This window comes from Marmota marmota, unplaced genomic scaffold, assembly GCF_001458135.2.
Source record: "Marmota marmota marmota unplaced genomic scaffold, marMar, whole genome shotgun sequence".
Lineage (NCBI taxonomy): Eukaryota > Metazoa > Chordata > Mammalia > Rodentia > Sciuridae > Marmota > Marmota marmota.
Window position 1 is genome coordinate 18,464,737 of NW_025999968.1, and position 20,484 is coordinate 18,485,220.

A 20,484-nucleotide genomic window follows, 5' to 3' on the forward strand; every position below is an offset into this window, starting at 1 on the left:
AATTAGTTCATCAGACTTTATCCTCTCTCCCTGTTCTTTGGAAACCTGAGATCACTATGTTCAAAATCCTGGATTGGTCTAATGGAGGAGGAAAGACAATAAGGAGTTGAGATGAACTGTTCCGACTGAGTAGCTGCTGCCCAGACCACCAATCATCAGACATGAAGTAAGTCATCCAAGATCATTCATCAGCATTTGAGTCAGCCAAGACCAAACAGCTACTCAGCCAACACTCAAAATTCATGACAAATAATAAATATTTTTCATTCTAAGCCATTAACTTTTGAGAAATTTGTTATGCAGCTAACTGAAATATGGAAGATAATTTGTTAAACAATTAAGTTATACGTGTTCATCATAACTAAGCCAATATAAGAACCATCAGCTATTGGTGAGTCAAAATTTTAAAATACAAATTTGGTTGGTGTCTGTGGACCAAAAAACATATTGTTTTGTATAAAGGAAATAAAACCAAATTTGCAATTAGGCTAAGAAGACTTCACTAAAATTTTTCTGGCACTGCTACTAAAACATACGTTTTAATGTTTAACAGTGATGGTATTTTCCCCATATTTCCCCTTACTGTTTAATAACATTCAAATAGAAAAGACCTTTAACTTGTAAAGCACATATTCAAGATTGTATTCTCACTAAATAATGGTAGTTTTCATTCATCTGTTCATACCAAGTAAATCCATTTGTGAGTTTACTGTAAATTCACAAATGTTCATACAGTAAATATACTTGGGATGAGCAGAGCCTTGCATAATTAAATCTGAACTCATAGCTTCATTAGCACTGTGTTCTAGCCAATTGGTGCTTTGGAAGTGGGGGCAGAATGTATGTGTATGACATATTCTATTCTTTGTCTCTTCAACTGAAAGCTCTTGTCTCCTATTAGAGGTAATACTGCACATGCTTGTCAGGGCCAGAAAGGCTAGCGTAAGGAAAGGAGCAGTGAGGACAGAACTGGTAAACCAGAGAGCACAGGTTCCATCTGCAGGAAATGTGGGCTCACATTTTCCTTACAAAGTGTTGCCAGGTGTTCCCATTTTTTCAAGAGAAAATACAATTTTTAAGTGAAATCTCCCATTTTTAAAATATATTTGCAAGTAATTAAAAAATGTAAAGCCATTGTGTAATTCAAGCCATGCTGGTAAAATAAAAACTACAGGTACTGATTTATAAAATAAAAACGCAGGAAGCTACACCTCCTCACAACCCTTTCATTTCTGTAATTCAAATAATTCAAATTTCTTGAATATTTGGAGTTGGAGGGAAAAGTTTTCTTGAAAATCTTTGGGTTTAGATTTTTAGGGCTTATCTAACACAAAGGTGTGCAGTATACCCACATTGCAATACTGATGTTAGAAAATAAGAAGATACACTTTATAAGTCACAGGTTTTAAGAAAATCTTTCCTGAATGCCACACACCCCTGCCTTTGTCTCAGAGTTTGAGCCACCCAGGCACTATCCTCGTCTTGCATGAAAGCCTCCCACTCACTGAGAACCTTACCTTGTCAAATTTTGGTTATTCTTCCACAGCACTTTAATTGTGATTACAATAAATATAACAACATTGCTGATGAGGATAATGATTGTAGGTATAAGGAATGACCACAAAAATGGACTCTTTATAAAGTCATTGTTGTTTGGAATTGCTAGCCAGCAGCTGAGAAGAAAAAAGAAATTATTTCAGCAGACCTTGAAAAGTATAAATACTTGTTCCTTGTCCTATTAAAATTATCGACCTTCACTCAACTGAAATACCTGCTAAAAGTCTGCATCTCTTTGCATCTTATTCATTTGAGATTACTTTTGAGAATTCAAACCCCTAGAAAAGTGAAGTATGGACTTCTCTAGTCATCTTTCTCTGAGTCAGTGAGGGTTAGCGGAAAGAAAGTGGACATTGGAGCCAGACAGTCCTAGTTACTCCCTGCTGCTTATGAGGTTTCTGACTTTATGCAAGTTATTGTTTTCATTTTACTTTTGAATATATAGCTTACCCAGGAGGTTCAATATATGAAAGGTACAAGCGGACATAGATGGGCAATATTTTCAGTTACCTAATTTCAATCAATGTTTCTTATATATCCTGCCAGATTTAGGCTCCAAAAACATCCCAAAAATGCACATTTTTTCTTGATTTTTAAATAAACATCAACATCTGCTTCTAACAACTATCTTAGAGGTCATTCTATAGCAGAACACTAAAAGTACCTTCATTAATTTTATAACTGCATATTACTCCATCATTTTTATATGCCATAACTTATTTAAACAGTTTCCAATACATTGATGGACATTTTCAAATGTTAATATTTATAAAGACTTTGAGAAATTTATTTAATTTCATGGTACCTCTTTTGTTTTTTGTGGATTATTTGTTTTGTCTTTTGATGATGCAGGTTGTGGGGGTTTGTTTTGCTAAGGCATTGTTGAAATAATTAAGAAGTATTTACAGAGTCTATGCTATGCACCAGACACTATTTTAGACACCAAAGTGTTTGCAGTGAGCAAAACAAAATCCCTTCTTAAGTTTATATTGTAGTGCACAGATCTAGGTAAAACAACAAACAAATAAAATTTATGTCAGTGATAAGTGCTTTAGATAAAAGGAACAATAGGAGTAGAAATTTTATATATATATATATAAAATCACATTTCAAATACATATATGGGGAGAGAGAGACAGAGAGAAGAATGTTTGATTTTAAATAGAGTGGTCAGGGAAAGCTGCATGGAAAAAAAGTGATACTTGAGCAAAACTCAAGAAGTAGATGAGGGGGAAGGGTATTCCAGCTAGAGGTTACAACAAGTGTAGAGACCCTGAGGTGACAGCCTAAGAAACACAGAGGCTGATGTGGCTGAGACACAGTTCATGACTGGGGTTTGTGGAAAGATTTAAATCACATAGGGGCTTTACAGGCAAATTCTTGTGCCCTGGGTAAGATGGAGAGGCATGGCCTGATCTGTTTTGAGTTTTAAAACCATTACTCTAGGTATAGGGATGCTAGAAGGGCGTGAGCAAAAGTAGGAAACTAGGAATTTACTGCAGTAAGTTGAGTGGCTTGGACCACAGAAGCAGATGCTAAGAAAAAGTCTGATTCCAGGCGTATTTAAAAGTAAGAAGACTTATTGATGGGTTGGATTTGAGACGTTGAAGAACTATAGATGACTATAATTTTTGGCCTGAGCCTCTGGAAAAATGGAATTACCATTAAATGAGATAGGAAATATGATGAGATGAGCAGGTTTGGGAGGGAAGACAAGGAGATGTCTATTACACAGCCAAGCAGAGTTGTCAGGTAGGAAGTTTGGTATTAAGAAAAAGCCGAGCCCACAACTGACATTAAATTAACATTTATTTTCTTTGTTTTGGAAGTACAGCACCATTATTATATATGCCAAAGTATTTCTAAATTTTTTTGTATTGAAATGTTATTATTCACATGATTAGAAATCACATTTCAAATCTGAATAGCCTCCTAGGAAACTCAAATGACGTTCAAGTTTCTCTAATGAATTTTAAAAATTAAAAGGCATGCCTGCCTCTAACAGATAGAATGGGTCCACTCCTAAATACAATGGTGAGAACGAGAAAAAATGTTTCCAGGACTTCTAGCTTCCCTTTTCATTCCCCTATGACTGGAGGACAAAATTCCTCCCACTTCCCACCTCACAAACCCATACACAGAAGAAATCTGAAGGCTCTTGGCTTAGAAGTTAATAAAATCCTGATGAGAACTACTTTCAAATCTCTAGAAACCTCTGGCAACTAAGCATGTGGCTATTAAATTTTTTCAAAAGAAAGGCGGGCCTATTTCTTTTCTAGGCAAGCTTGAGAAACAGAATTTAAAAGGGAGGGAAAGACAGAGAAAGAAAATTGTCAATTCAGCTCTGTTGGATAAAGGCAGACTTGCCAATTCTGAAACAGCTATTTAGACTTTAGAAAATACAAGTTTTCAGAATTTCTATTTGTACTGGGGCCAGAGTGGGAGGTGAGGGAGGAGTGTGTGTGTGTGTGTGTGTGTGTACCTATTGTATTTAGGCGTAGACCTATTCTATTTGTTGGAGGCAGACATACCTTTTAATTTTTACAATTCATTAGAGAGACTTGAACATCATTTGAGTTTCCTACAAGACTATTCAGATTTGAAATGTGATTTCTAATCATGTCGATAATAACATTTCAGTACAAAAATTTAGAAATCCTTTGGCATGTATAATAATGGTGTTGCACTTCCAAAAGAAGTGTGTGTGTACATGAATGCACACATCTATCAGACTCCCAAGGAACCTCACACTTAAGGGGGTGCTAGAAGAGCCATGCACTTTGGTATCCATGTCCATCAGGAGGCATGCATTAGGAGGGGACCCTTACCTCCTCTATCCTTTGCACTACTTGGAGCAAAAGGTAGTCAAGCTAGATTTGTTCTCACAACACCCCATCTTTGCTATTCTGAATTGAATGATTCAGATTTTGATAAATTGATGGCTAAGAAAGGGTATGGATTCTAGAATGAGACTAACCCTTATAGTTATGGAGTGGGGTTCCTAAAAATAAGATTGGAGAGTCACAAGATGGAGGTTGATCTGAAAAAGTTAAGGACCTGAGATCTAGACAGCATCAGAGGTGAATCTCAGGTGAAGTGTGAAATTTTGCCATGAATGTGGGGGGGGGGGGAAACCTTTAACATTCAGAGCAGATACTTGGAAAATTTACCCCCAAGTTGGTATAATTTCTCATGGTTAGCCTCAACCTTTCCCTTTAAGAGAGTCTGAAAGCGCCCATGTGGTGGTAGTATAGAGAAGTAGGTAGCAGAGTGTTAAAAGGAAGTGTGGCCTGCTCTGCATTCACCCCTTCACTGTGCCAAGCAGAAAGAGCAGTAGATCAGGGAGACGGTCAGGCTCTCAGGCAGGACCAGCAGAGCTGGGAGCAAGGAAGAACAGCACAGAACACTGAAAACCACTACTGGGAGACCAAAAATAATTCCTCCCCTTTTCCCAGCATATCCTAAAGAAATGCGACCTGTGATGGTCTGTGTATAGGGTAGAAGGTGGGGAACAAGGGCTGAAGATGGACTGAGTACATGTTACACACTCTTTCCTCCTCCCGACTTCTCCTATCATCAGTCACTTAGTGTTGTCCCCAACATCTAACACTGTACTCAAGAAAGGATCTGCTCTTTATTATTTACAGTCCAATGTGAATAAATTTACATTAATTGGCTAATTTCTCCAGATAGCTTTAACAAGAGTGGTTGAGACCTATGCCTGCGCTAAGGTAGGAAATTAACAATGTAATCGAAAGTGAATTACCTCCCTTATGAGATAACTGCATATTATCCCTTATCTCTAGTTGTGGAATTAAAAATTTAAAACTCTAAAAGATATTGAACCCTATTTAAACAAAGAGAAAAATAGTGTCTGGGAGTGTGAGATCTGGCCAGGCAGCCAGCCGCCTCCTCTGCAGCTGGCATGGCCAGGTCCCTGAGCCGCAGTCTCCTCTTGGGTGTTCTTCTACACTTTCCAGAGTCTGGTTCTAATATGAGTTGGTTTGAAACTTAAGGTGGAATCTGAGGATAATAATGGTTGGATTTATAAAATGGGAAGGAAGGATAAATTAATGAGTTCTCGCCATTCAGTAATAGAAATGCATGTAAAGAGTTGACTCTCAGTTCAGCTCAGCTTTCTTCTCTCCCTCCCCACCTAAAAAGCAAACACCATACAGCCAAGTACTTTCACTATAAACAGTTAATTATTCATGCTGAGTCATGCTTGACCACTCACGGTAATACTAGAGCACTGTCACTATTATTGTGATTTCCATTTTCTAGATGAGGAAACAAAGAAACGGAGTTACTATGGATCATAACTATTGTGCCACATGATTTTCATACCTAATGAAGGAAGGTAAACCTCATATAAGCGAGTTCAGATTTACAAAGTTAGAAGTTGATTGCTTCCTTTATGAAAGAATTTAAACTAGGAAATGTCCATGCTGCCTCATTAAAAATATAATGTTCTTTGAGACAATATGACAATTATAAAGTGAGATACATTTGTACAGGGACATATGATGAGTCACCATCTATTGAAGAAATGGACATTTTAAAAAATATATAAACTCACATTTCCTCTTGCCGGTAGTCTAATTCCCAGTGTGAATTACTCCCACTCTGGGAATAAATAATTCCCACTGTAATAGCCACTACTATAGCTGGCACTCCTGTGTGACAAAGAGAGGCACAAGATTAATAATTTATCCAATACTGGGATTAATTACAAAATATCATGAATGAATTAGACATCAGACCCTCTTCAGGATGCATTGTTCTTTCCACTGTGGACAATACACTGATCCACAAATGCAGGTCATCAGTATTCGTAATTTTTCTGAGCTTTCTTTTCTCTTTTAGTGTTAGCTGTACCTACCAATCCTATACTATTTCTGATTTCTTTGTAGCTCTTACCACAATATCCATCATAAATGGCTTAATTCCTCTTTCATTTGAATAAATTGAAATTTGAATATCACTAAAACAATTATTTCTGCTAACTTAATAAACTTTTCAAATAATTATTCTTAAAGGATCACTCTGATTATCTTTCTTGAAACGTTTCTTTCAAAGTAGCTGGGAAATTAACTATTCATGGTCTACATCTCAAATACATTAATAGATATTTTTTAAAAATTAAGTTTTGAGTTACTGATGATGTATCTAGCATACTTATCTTCATCATATCTACTTCCTTCACTGGAGTGTAAACCTCTAGACAGAGAGAATTCTTAGTGATTGCTCTATTTTCTACTCCCCTTTCTCAAAGTCTTAAAATATTAGACTTTCAAAAGGTGTTCATTTAAATTAAATGGTTGCATCAAAATTGCTTATCCCACTGAATAAGTGGAGATACAAGCACTTACCCCATCCAATTAATGAGATGAAAATAATGAAATGTGGAGGAAGAGGCTTCATGGCCCTGATGAGAAGGAAATAAAGCTGTGAAGCACTGAGTCCACTCCAGGTAAATGTGGCTAACAGAAAATAGTGCAGGAAGGCAGCAATCACTGTGCATGAGGGATTCGGGGTTTCAATAGTGTCCTCTGTGAGCATTTGATTATCATCAAAGTCAATATCTATGTCACTCTCTCTTGTATTCAAGTTTTTATTGGAGTTTTCAATACCAAACACAAAAATCAGGTTGAATATCAACATCGATGTGCACAGACTAACCATCACCCAGGTGACTGAGGTTTTTCTGACTTTCCTAAAAATAAACAGTAGAAATGATTAAATGAAAGTAATACAACTCCAAGAAAAATAAACACCAGTGAAATTGTGAAGAAGTAAAGGGATATTATTACCCACTGTAAATCCAACTCGTAGCTCAACTCACAGACCAGCTGGTAAATCTACCTTCCTAATTGCACCAGAAAAACATGATGTGTTCTTTTCTCATTCCTACAAAGTAGTGAGTTACAGGGAACAGGTTGATGCATCCTTTTTTGAAACTGTGCTGATTAAAAATTGTCAGTCTGTTTTCTGTCACTGTGACAAAATACCTGATATGAATCACTTAAAAGGAAGAAAGACATTTATTTTGGCTCTTGGTTTCAGAGGTTTCAGTCCATGGCCAGAGGGCTCTACTGCTTTTTTTGTGGGGGCAGGGTGTGTACCACAGTTGAACTCAGGGGCACTCAACCCCTAAGCTACATCCCCAGCCCTATTTTGTGTTTTATTTAGAGGCAGGGTCTCACTGAGTTGCTTAGTGCCTCAACATTGCTGAGGCTAGCTTTGAACTCGTGATCCTCCTTCCTTAGCTTCCCCAGCCACTGGGATTGCAGGCCTGTGCCACTGCGCCCAGTGGTTCTACTGCTTTTAAGCCTGTCGTGAGGCAGAACCTCATAGTAGGGAGAGCATAATGAAGTAAAGAGAGAGGAAGAGTCTGGAGTCCCAGTATTCCCTTTCAGGTCATGCTCCCAGTGACCTACTTACTTCAATTAGGCCTCACTTTCTTCAAAAAAAAAAAAAAAAAAAAAAAAAAAAAATATATATATATATATATATATATATATTTCATTCTTAGGTAGACTAAATACTTTTTTATTTATTTATTCATTTATTTATTTATTTATTTATTTATTTTTATGGGTTGAGGATTGAACCCAGCATCTCACATGTGCTAGGTGAGCGCTTTACCACAGAGCCACAATCCCAGCCCTAGGCTTCACTTCCTAAAGCTTCTACTACCTCCCAATAGCACCAACAGCTAGGAACCAAGCCTTCAATATATAAACTTTTCCAGGACATTTTAGGTCTAAACTATAACAAAAGCAATACTTAATCTCCAAAACTGGCTCCCAGTGAACCCTAATTCCAGTGTTAAATGCCCTGTGTAATTTCTCCCAGACCTGCCCTCTATCTTGATGTAACTAATACATCCAAGAATCAAGAATACAACAGAAAGCCTGGCAGCTGGGATGGGCTTATCCATTAGGCACCATAATGCTTTGGGTCCACAATAATTTCATGGCCCATAACAAAGTTTTAACTTTGGCTCTGTGGTAGAGCACTTGCTTACCATGTGTGAGGCACTGGGTTCAATTCTCAGCACCACATATAAATAAATAAAATAAAGATCCATTGACAACTAAAAATATTCAAAACAAAGAAAAAAACTAGAAGAAAAAAGCTAGGTGTGTTGGCGTATGCCTGTAATCCCAGTGACTTGGGAGGTTGAGGCAGGAGGATAGTAAGTTCAAGGTCAGCCTCAGCAACTTAGTGAAGCTCTAAGCAACTTAGCAAGACCCTGTCACAAAATAAAAAAAAAAAAAAATTAAAAGGACAGGAAATGTGGCTTAGTGGTTAAGCGCCCATGGGTTCAATTCCAGGTAACAAACAAACCAGAAGCACTTTTAGGTAGATTCAAAAATTTTAATACATTCATCTTATATCAAAGCCATCATAAAATACACAAGTCATAACCCAGCATCCTGAGAAATTTTCCTATTGTTCTCCTTGGCATTCTGAGACACCACAGAAAAGGCTCAGCGGCCATACTGAAGAAACTACATGGAGCTGCTCTGAGTACATGGAAAGGGAGAAAGATTCAGCTGCCCCAGAATCCAGGGTGAGCTTCCAGATGAATTGGCCCCAGCCACCATCTGACATCAGTCTCCTGGAAGACCCAGCAAGACTAGCAGAAGAATCATCCAGGCAACTAGGCAAGCCACAGAATCATTAGTGAGAATAAATTATTATTCTAAGCCACTTAGGTTTAGGGATTTGCAAGCATACATAAAGGCTATATAGAAAAGATTCTAAATGGAGTTTTCTGTTTCACAATATAGAATTACACATTAATACATAAACACATGTTTATTTGCATTCAGACAAGTCTCTTGAGTTTTTAATGGTAGCTTATTTTTAAAACTCACACATTTTAAAATAAAGCCAAATATAATTTTAAGTAAGTATAAACATGTGATTTGTTTAAAACAAGATTATGTAATATTTAGCTTATGTTTCATTCAAAGAACGAGGCTTCCATAAATATTTTAAATCAGGCAAAAATATTTTAAATTTGTTTCATGGCCTATTGCTGTATATGCTATTCTTTAGATTTGAGTAGCCTGATGATCACTAGCTCTTTGAATGGCTTATACATAACAAAATTCCATGTGTCTTTTCTGCAAGACTTCTCAGAACCCTCTTTCCCTAAGTGTCTCTGAAGGACTAATGTTCCAAGGACTATACTTTGAGAAATTTTTGCTTATTGTCAAATGGTCAAGATGTTCTGAACAGTCCTTTTACTATAAAATATGCCCAAGAACTGTTCCTTCATTAAAGATATAATTTCTGGGAACAGAACTAAATGCTCTTCAAAACTCCTTTTATTCCCGCCTTATATTTACCTGATGCCTTTGCTCTAAAAGAAAAGTTTTTTTTTCTGGTTTTGTCTGCAGGATGTCCTTGTTTACCAGTAACTTAGAAGGCAGTGTGTGTGTGAGAGAGAGATGTGCTGTGTGGTGTGCTATGTTGGGGATAGGGGGTACGTGTGGTGTGGGACATGTAAGTGTTCTGTGCTGGCCTACATGTGCATCTTCAGATTGGCAGAGAAAGCAAGATTTCCCTTAAAAAAGTTGATTTCAAAAGCAATGTATGATATTGTCTTTACTATGCATTTATTATTTTCCTTATTGTTTAATAAAGAAATATGTATACAACTCTGTGTATGCTAGTAGACTGTGGGATACAGTTCTATACTAGTGAAAATGGTAAAAATCTCTGCTCACTACTATCTGAAAGCCTTCTGAATTTTCCAGACTGCTGCGCCCCTCCCTTGACTCAGGCAATGGCAAGGCCCTACTGAGGTGGATGGCTGGCGCAAGGCGTCCATCCTCTGGAGGAGCGCAGTATGTTTCTGGGAATGGGCTGGTTTGTTTTTGTATTCCTTTAATAAGTATAGTTGCGATTTCCCATATGACCATTAAGTATGAAGGAAAAAACATGACTTTCCCAGTTAATGCAACTACTTCTAAAGAATGGATCTGTTTGCTCTAAATGCAATGATTCAGCTGTGGAGTGTAAATTGTTAATGTCTAATGAAAAACTCCCTGTATTCCTGTCAAGGAAGTTTTTGAGAAATTAAATTAAAATCTAGAGAAGAAAAATTAAGACAGATTAGTGCTTAGTACTGGGCAACTTGTTCTTGTTCCTGTGCACAATGGTTTGTGCTCTTACTCTTGTTTGATTAAAATTAATAACAAGTCAACCTCTTGCCGTAACCATGGCACCGGTTCCAGTCAGTAAGTCAAGAAAGAATAGTCAAGGTATAGGCCAATAGTTTGGGACATTTCTAACTATTATTAAAAGTTAACTAAGCAGAAACAGCTCAAAGCAAAACGCGAACCGAAAGTACAAATGCTTGCTTATGCCTAAGCCAAGAGACATTCTTCTATTCTAATTGTAGCTACGTAATATTTTGTTTCTTTGAATAATGATTCCTGTTTTGTAACCACAAAGTACTGTGAGCCTGCCAAAATAAAAAGTATATATGATCAACTTCACAAGTAAAGATTGGGATCAGCACCTTCACTTTGGTGTCTGTGTTGTTTCTCCACCCCCCTTTCGCTGACTCTTCACCATCCGTTCGTCTCCTGAGACCCCCTGTTGGAGCTGGTCTCCGACACCAGACTACCAGTTCTCTTCATATAGCTGTTTCCCTAGATTTACTACTATCCTTAAATTTATAACATCTACAAGTACCTCTCTATTCTCAATGTCTCAGAATTTGGTGAACATGTCTGTTTGTCTATTATATATCCTGTATGAATTTATGAAGTTCCACTATAACCTCTCAGATTTGGCTTTTTACACTGAATTAAAGGTTTATATCCAAACATAACCCAATCCATTCTCTTGACATTTTAGTTGAGATTTCCTCAATGAGTCAAAACATCTTTTGAAAAGTCAAAACAAGTCTTTTGAAATGTTTAAAAATTAAAACTGCAAAAGCATACAAAAATCATTTTCTACAAAAGCAAGCTTAGTTCCTAAATTCTATCTAATTTTGAAAGTAAAGTATAATCCACAGGAAAACAGGAAATTTTCAAATAGTCTGGCCTTCTTATAGAATATTAGCATATTTTATATAAATTATTAAATGATGACATGTTCATGAGCAGAAAAAAATGATTTGATTCAAGAGTTTTAAACATCAATAAAATTTTGTCATTATTTTTGTTTTTGTTTTCTGATGAATTTTAGTGGCATTGTGCAAGAATTGTGCAAGGAAATGTTAAAGGAAGAAAAATTCTGATGGTAAATGTAAGTAATGATATTCAGGCAAAGAAACCAGTGACAAATTCATAATTCCATAGCATTGTCCTTCCAGGCACTTGCTACAATTTGTAACTTTATATTTATTATTGTGCATGTTTGCAATCTGCCCCTCAAGAATCTAAGCTTCATGAGCAATGAGAGCTTATCTGTCTTGTTCCTAGTTTTATACTCAGCTTTGGCAAAGTGATTGATGCATAGTAAGCTGTTGATAAAAAAAAATTTTAAATGAATGGCAAGACACTCATTTAATATGAAAGGAGAAGAATAAGAATTAAAAGCAATTCTATATTCTGGAGAAATGGCTGGTTCCAGTGTGAAGCCAAGAGAGTGAAAGATGAGACATATCATCTTTCTGTGATTGAAATAAGGAAGTTTATACTAAAGACTGACCGAGACGTGACAACACAGCATAAGAAGTTCTCCCAGCTGGCTGCCCTGGGGAGCATGCACATCTTTACAAAAGAGTTTAGCAAATCAACATAGAAAGAATGACAGACTAGAAAAATCATAGATTTTCAATCACTAATGCAATCATTTGTTTTGTTAAGGATAAACAATGGAGTTAAAGATTATTGGGAAAAAGAACACTGCACATTCTTAAGGCAGTTCCTCGTGGATTACTGATCATTGACATACAGGAGAAAATGAGCCTTGACAATATAGATATCTGGCAGCCACTACTTTAAACTAGGCATTTCTTAGGAAATATGTGCTTGAAGAATTCAGAGATGACAGCCATGATGTATACAACTTACTTACTTTGGAAATTCAGGAAAAAAAATTTAAAAGATAATGCAAAATATTAAGAATTAGTGAATCTAGGTGACATCTATATGGGTGGTCAACATTTTCTTTCAACTTTTCTGTAGGTTTTAAAATTTTTTTTAAAGAAAACAACATGAAAAAGTCAAAACAGCAATAACTTTTAAAAAAAATCTGACTCTACACATCTAAGAAAACACTTGGGAGTGAATTGAATGGAGAGAAGGGATTCCAAAGGAAAGATGAATTAATCTTGAGACATTTTCAGTTTTCGAGGAGACCTAGATAGGAATGTCCAATAGATCCATTCCTCAGATACAGCTCTACTATCAGCCAATTACATGCACAGGGGTACAGAGATGGAAACAAAGCAAAGCAAACAATGACAGCAACGAAACTAGAGGAGGTCCCTGTCATACATTCCGATGCCAATGAGGAAAACAGACAGTAAACAAGTAAATAAATAAATGAATAATCTTATAAGAGATTACAGATTATAAAAAAAAATAACAAAAGGCATGCAAAATTGAACACTGAGTGAGGGAGCTAAGGTGGAGGGAGAGATGTTCACCATTCGAAAACTTAGTGTATTTTTAAATTATCTTATTTTCAAAAACTTGCTGTTCAGAGACTTTTTTTCCTTTACGATGCAAATTAATAGACATGGTTCTACTCAACACTAAGGAAGTGTGGCATTTGTGAGTTGTGGGACCACATAAATTTTACATGACATAGTTGTAATTATATGGGATGCAATTTTCTTTCAAGGCACTTGCCACCTTTGTAGTTATATTTTTTGAGCATGTATCCCTTAGCCTCTCCTGATGTGAATGTCTTCTTCTTAAAATGAGCATGTTGAACTGAGTTCCCTTCCAGTTCAGAAAGACTGCATTCACATGAGACTATGCAGAGTTAATTGTATATGATTCACAATTTCCCTTATAAGCAGCACCTTCTTTTCCCTTACCTGGTGACAATCTGAAAGATAATTGTGAGAGCCAGACCAGTAATGGACAGGGCACATCCAATGTTGGACAATATGTCTAGTGACTCAGGATACTTATAATCCTTTTTGAAAGTCTGAAAGATAAATCGACTAATATTTTAAAATAGCCATCTCCAAAATGTCAATAGAAGTCAATCACAAACAGTTAAGTGGATACAAAATAATCAGAGTTGCCAGATATCTCTTCTTTTCATACAACCATTGATAAATTTTTAAATGAAATAAATTAGCCTCTTACATCCAAATAATTTACATGAAGCAGAGACTTGCTTTTATCAACATTTCTCCTTTCAGTCTTAACACTCCATACCCTGATTTTTCTATTTAATCTAAGGTGAGACTCTACATAAGCTAAAACCCAAAGTCAATTCCAATTAGCACCTACCAAAATTGTGTGTATGGAAAATTCTCATCTATTAAGAGATTACGAGGTGCATCCTTACCATCAACACAGCAAAGTTAGTGGTATGGTTGCAGCGGCAGCCCAGGAATCCATCAGTACCCTTGTCTTTGGAACAACCATAGGTATCCCAATCTTTAGTTAAAAAATTCCAGTAAACACAGGCATAGGCATGCAGTTGGTATTCTTTTTGATTGTACTGTGAATTGACAGAACAATTACAATTACTGATATTTTAATGATCAATTGAAAAAAAAAAAATCTAACAACAGCTAGGCACATTGGCATATGCAAGGCCTGTAATCCCAGTGGCTCTGGAGGTGGAGGCAGGAGGATTGCAAGTTTAAAGCCAGCCTCAGCAACTTAGCAAGGCTGTAAGTAATTTAGTGAGATCCTGTCTCAAAATAAAAATAAATAAATAAAAAGGGCTGGGGACGTGGTTCAGTGTTAAGCACTCCTGGTTCAATCCCTGGTACAAAAAAAAAAAAAAAAGATAATTATAACAAAAATCACATATGTACTTAGCATTTTTATTATAGATTGCAGAGGGAAACTATATAAAATTCAAATTACCTAACTTTGTATTTAGCTAATTTGATAAAAGATTAGGTGGAAGAAAGATTTAAATTAAATGAATAGTTTGAAAAATATTTCAAAAATATTTTTTGTAGATTTTTTTTTAATATTTATTTTTTAGTTGTAGGTGGACACAATATCTTTATTTTATTTTTATGTGGTGCTGAGGATCAAACCTAGGACCTCGCACGTGCTAGGTGAGCGCACTACCACTATCATACCACTGAGCCACAACCCCAGCACCTGTGGATTTTTTTTTAAACCAAATTATGCCTGCTTTTGTTATCAAGAGTGGCCTGAATTTTCTATTTTTGTAACCAGGATCACTCACCTTTGGGCTAAAGACCATTTCAACAGAAAGAGTCTGATCTTGATCATTTTCATTCACTTTGCTTGAGATAATTTTTTGACTAAAATTTGATTTAGCTGTAAAGGTTTTTGATTGAAAAAGCTTATTGTTTTGATATAGTACAAAGCCACATGCCTTAGTACCTGTGGGAGAGACAATAAAAACATTAAAAAAACTCTAGGGCAAACAAGAAAAAGAATTCCATGTCATTGCTGAACTGCATGGTTACTTAATATGTGAGTCAGGTATAGTGGATCCAGTTGCGTCTGAGCCTTTATTTAATTGCAATAGTTATTGTGATATTATGACATACACATTTTGGTTGTCATCCATGGTTCCTGGCTCTTAACTCCCTATCCAAGACAGTCATAGAAACTAGAATTTTCTATTCCCAAGATGAGTCACATAAATGCTAGTTTTCCTCCACCTTTCTATCTCAGAGCTGGCCATCAAGAAATTCTCTGACCTATTTGATCTGATAGATCATAAGACCCCCATTTCAGAGAGGGTCCTGCTCCAGACCCAAGAAGAAAGGAATGCTGCACAGCGGAGCCAAGAGGAATCTGAACAGACAGACCTCCCTGGGTTTCCCTACTCCGTCTATTAGTATTAGATCCTGGACATTCACATCTCTATACAGTTGCTCACACTTCAATAATGCCTGTGCAATTCCTTACATCTACTCTACTCATCTTTCTTCTATTTTGATGAAATTCCCTCTCCCCCTTTTTTCCTTTCCTTCTCTCTTTTATTTTCTATACTTCCCTACCCCTTATTTTGGATTATTATTATTATTATTATTATTACATGTCACAGAAAACATTTGATCTTTGACTTTTGGGGACTATCTTATTTCACTCAGCATGATAGTCTCTAGTTTCATCCATTTACCAAAAAATGCCATAATGTCATTCTTCTTTATGCTGAATAATACTCCACTATGCATATATGTCACATTTTCTTTATCCACTCATCTGTTGGGGCACCTACATTGGTTCCATAGCTTGGTTATTGTGAATTGTACTGCTATGAACACTGATGTGGCTGCAATACTGTAGTATACTGATTTTAGATCTTCTGGATATATACCAAGCAGTGGTGTAGCTGGGTCACATGGGGGTTCCATTCCTAGTTTTTTGAGGAATCTCCACATGCTTTTTAGAGTGGTTACACCAATTTCAAGTTCTGCCAAAATTTTAATTATTATTATTTGCCATAATGACTGGTATGAGATGAAATGTCAATGTAGATTTCTCTCATTGCTAGAGATGTTGAAATTTTTTTCATATATTTGTTGTTGCAATGCAAAGGTGGCCATGAGACCAGTCTGTTCAGCCATGTGATTTGAGTGGGAGCTCAGCAAGGCTCTCACAGCCCCCAGGTGTGCTTCTCTGCCTGCCATGTTGTCCTAGCCTCCTCTTGGAAAGAAACACGTGGATTTCCTTTTGCATGGCACATTGACTCTCACCAAATTGTTCTTCATGGACACTTGATGACATAGTGTACCCTAAAAATGCAATGTTATGGCGTACTTGGCATGAAATTCAAAAAAACTTAAAATCAAAAACTCTAAGTAACCCAATCAATAAATGGGAAAAGGACTAAACAGACCCTTCCTTCTCAAAGGAAGAAATACAAATGGTCAACAAACAGAAAAAAGTAATAGCAATGAAAGGAATCTTTCATATGCGCATGCATCGATATGGCAGGGTGGGTCCCAGCATATGTCCATAGGGAACTAATTAAGAAAAAAAAAAGTAAAAGGTAAATAGGTTGAAAATCAATCAGAGGGTAAATACTGGGGACTGAATTGGAGAGGGTTATGTCCCTTGTTTTTGTGATAATGTTAGGTTATATCCTGGTGTTGTACATAACTAAAAAGAATTTAAAAAATAAACAAATGAGAGTCCCTATTCATCCTTTTCCTCAATCCTACAAGAATTTATGAGATAGTTGTTGTTTTCATAGATACTCAGATTCATTAGAAAAAAATAACATTTATGCTTATCTTGTAATTCTAAAAAATCTCCACGATTTTAGATACTCTTTTTTCAAGTTTTCCTCCTCTCTCTTTCTCTGTCTCTTCTCCCTTCTTTGATCAACTTTATCAGAGCTTGTTTATTTTATTAGTCTTTTCTTGTAATCAATTTTTCATTTTGTTGACCAAGTCAAACATTTGCTAACTTCTATTTTTCTTCATTTCTTTACTTTGTTCACTTCCTATTGATTGTGATAGATCATTTTCATTAATTTTCCAGTAACTTGCAATCCATATTTTAATTTCCTCTCTAATGATGATGTTTTAAGTGTTCTAATTGGATCTAATTTGTGCTACTCTTTATAGTTTATTTCTAGTTTTATTGCATTGTAATCAGGTACAATGTGTTATGTAACTTATTTTATAAAATATACAATTTTTTTTTGTAATCTAATAAATGGTCATGTTTTGAAGGACTCTCTAGACACTTAAAAAGAATTTTTGTTATCTGTTTTCTCTCTAAAAATAAAGTTAAACATACATGGAAATATATTAAATTATTGAGATTACTCTCTTTTTTGGTCTACTTGATTTTCAGTTTGTAGGATAATTGCACGAAAATTTCTCCTCAAAATAGTGTTTTGGTAGATTCCAGCTGTTTTTTTAATAATTTTTGTTTTTTTACCTTTTAATTTTTTTAGGGAGGTAAAGAATCAAAATGTAGATATTTGGGAAATTCGTATTTTTAATCAGAATAAAATATGTTCAGAGTGGATGGGGAAATATTGGTCAAAGGATACAAAATTTCAGTAAGAAAAGAAGAATAAGTTCAAGAGATCTATTGTACAATATGGTGATTTTAGTTAATAAAAGTGTATTATATTCTAGACAAATGCTAAGAGAGTAGAAGTAAAGTATTCTAACCACAAAGTTGACAATTATATGAGGTTATACATATGTTAATTAATTGGATTTGATTGTTCTACAATGATACCTATTTCAAAACATGTTGTATGAGTACACACAACCTTATCTGCAAAATTTTTGAAATGTTCCTTTCAGTTCAATCTGGGATTCTTTTAATTTTTCCCCCAGTACCATGGATTGAACCCAAGGGCATTTAATCACTGAGCCGCATCCCCAGTCCTTTTAAATTTTTGTTTTAAAATATTGGAACAGGGTTTCACTCAATTGCTTAGGGCCTTAATAAGTTGCTGAGGCTGACTTTGAACATGTGGTCCTCCTGCCTCAGCCTCCTGAGCCTCTTTTAAATTTTTAACTTATTCAACTATATTGCTTATTTGTATGGAATAAAAAATTAGATTTCCATCTTTCACCAAACACAAAAATAAATTCTAGGTACACTGAAGACTTAAACATAAATATAAACACTAAAAATATTCAGGATAAAAAGGAAACTGCAATAGTGACAATAGAATGGGAAAAAATTTTTCTTTGAAAAAGACAAAAGACTGAGGCTGTAGCTCAGTGGTAGAGTGCTTACCTAGCATGCACAAGGCCCTGGGTTCAATTCCCAGCACCACAAAACAAAACAAACAGAAAACACAGAGTACACATCATAGAGGAATAGATTGATGTATTCATACATTATAAATTAAAATATTGGATGGTAAAAGACACACACACACACACACACCTCAAAGAATTAGTATTCAGAAACCATAAAGAATTTCTAACAACCCAAAATTTCAAAACAAATAGAATCCACATGAAAAATAATCATTCTAATAGTCACAGAATAAGAAATCTGAATGTTTGACAAACACATGGAAATATGCTCAGATCAAGGAACAGAAAAAAACATGTGATTGTCAAGCCAAAGTGACTCCATTTTGTTTTATAACTCCATTTTGTAAAACAACCATGCCAAGTAGAAGGGTCATGACCAGGGCAAGATGTTCTTTTCCTTTTGCAACAGAAACCTTTAAGAACACGGAACTACCTAATGGGGCATTGTTTCTGTAACTAGGGTAACAGGGCTCTGTTTCTGTAACTGGGGTGACTGGACTAATTGTGATTGGCTAAACATCCCTCCACCTGACTGCACTCTCCCACTTCTGTAACTTGGCTTGCTTGCATTGGCTAGACCCCAAACATCCCTTTTGGGGTTTTCAGGCTTATAAGGAGCGCCCTTGCAATTGTTCGGGGCTGATCAGGGGAACAGCTTTGTGTTCTGGTCAGTCGCCACCTGTGTACTTCAATAAAGGCTTGAATTCAATAATATGTGAGTGGTCTGGAAGCCAATTTATGAAACCCCAGGACGATGCTTTAATTATAACAAACATACCATTGAACTTTCAAGCTGCAAAAAGAAAATAACAGTATCTGTTTTACACTCATCATATAGGCAAAGTTAATAAACTTGCTAACACATACATGGATTGAGTTCCAAAAAAGGTAGCAAGTTTAAGAAAGTGGGTCTGGGGCTATGGTTCAGTGGCAGAGTGCTTGCCTAACATGTGTGAGGCACTGGGTTCCATCCTTAGCACCACATAAAAATAAACAAATAATATAAAGGCATCTACAACTCACAATTTTTTTTTTAGTTTTAAGAAAGCAAGATCCATACAACATAATACCATTTATGTAAATATTAAAACATCTCCAATAGTAAGAGATATCACTTATTTATCCATAAACATGCAGCAAACATTTGAAGACAACCATGAAAATGATATGCACCAATTTCAGAAAGATGTAATTTGTGGGAAGGAGAGAGAAGAAGGAGCAAGGTAGAGGATGATAATACCTTTTCTTTTTCTTTCTTTCTTTTTACCCTTCTTTTCTTTTCTTTTTTTTTTTAAAGGTCTGAAACAAATACAGTTGGCCATCCATATCTGAGTTTCTATATCCTTAGATTTAACCAACCACAGATTTGAAAATATAGAAATTTTACAGAGGAAATACTAAGGAATGATATTGGCCAAATTATTTTTATTATATTGTGTGCATATACAAATATGTAATAATAAATCCCACCATTATGTTGTAATTATAATGCACCAATAAAAAAATGTTGAAGAAAAACCTGCCAAACTAGGAAAAAAATCTATTTTAAAATTGCATCAGACTTTTTTTTTTTTTTGGTCAAACACCACAGTATAACAGCTATTTACATAGAATTTACATTGTATTAGGTAATTTGGAGATGATTTAAAGCATACAGGAGGATACAGGTAGAGTACATGCAAATACTCTACACCATTCTGTAGAAGAGACTTGAGCGTCCCAGATCTTGGTATCCTGAGATACCAATTCCGCACAGAAACTGAGGGATGACTCTGTTTACCTTGCTGAATGGTACATAGGTGCTCCTTACGTTATTTTCTGAACTTTTATGTACGCATGAAATATTTTAAATTTGAATAAGAAACACAAAAAACAGAAGACTTAAATTTAGCTTCCACCCTCATAAACATAATGGCCAAAGAAAATGGGAGCAAAATTATAATTCAGCATGCCAGATTCACAAAACAATACTTTTGCCCTTTTCAGTTCTATTAAGAATATATTCTTTTTAAAATATGTACTTTGGGGAGATA

The 20,484-nt window shown here is 35.7% G+C and overlaps 1 protein-coding gene across 1 annotated transcript in view; it reads right to left on the reverse strand.

The window, feature by feature from the left end:
* Positions 1-20,484, reverse strand: part of Adgrg7 (adhesion G protein-coupled receptor G7) — a 67,857-nt gene that overhangs the window by 22,712 nt on the left and 24,661 nt on the right. Inside the window, exons 9-14 of the mRNA XM_015478287.1 lie at positions 14,926-15,086; positions 14,062-14,217; positions 13,580-13,692; positions 6,930-7,273; positions 6,137-6,233; positions 1,518-1,673 (exon numbers count right to left, since the gene is read on the reverse strand). Of these exons, the coding sequence (XP_015333773.1) occupies positions 1,518-1,673; positions 6,137-6,233; positions 6,930-7,273; positions 13,580-13,692; positions 14,062-14,217; positions 14,926-15,086 (1,027 nt within the window). The remainder of the gene's footprint in view (positions 1-1,517; positions 1,674-6,136; positions 6,234-6,929; positions 7,274-13,579; positions 13,693-14,061; positions 14,218-14,925; positions 15,087-20,484) is intronic.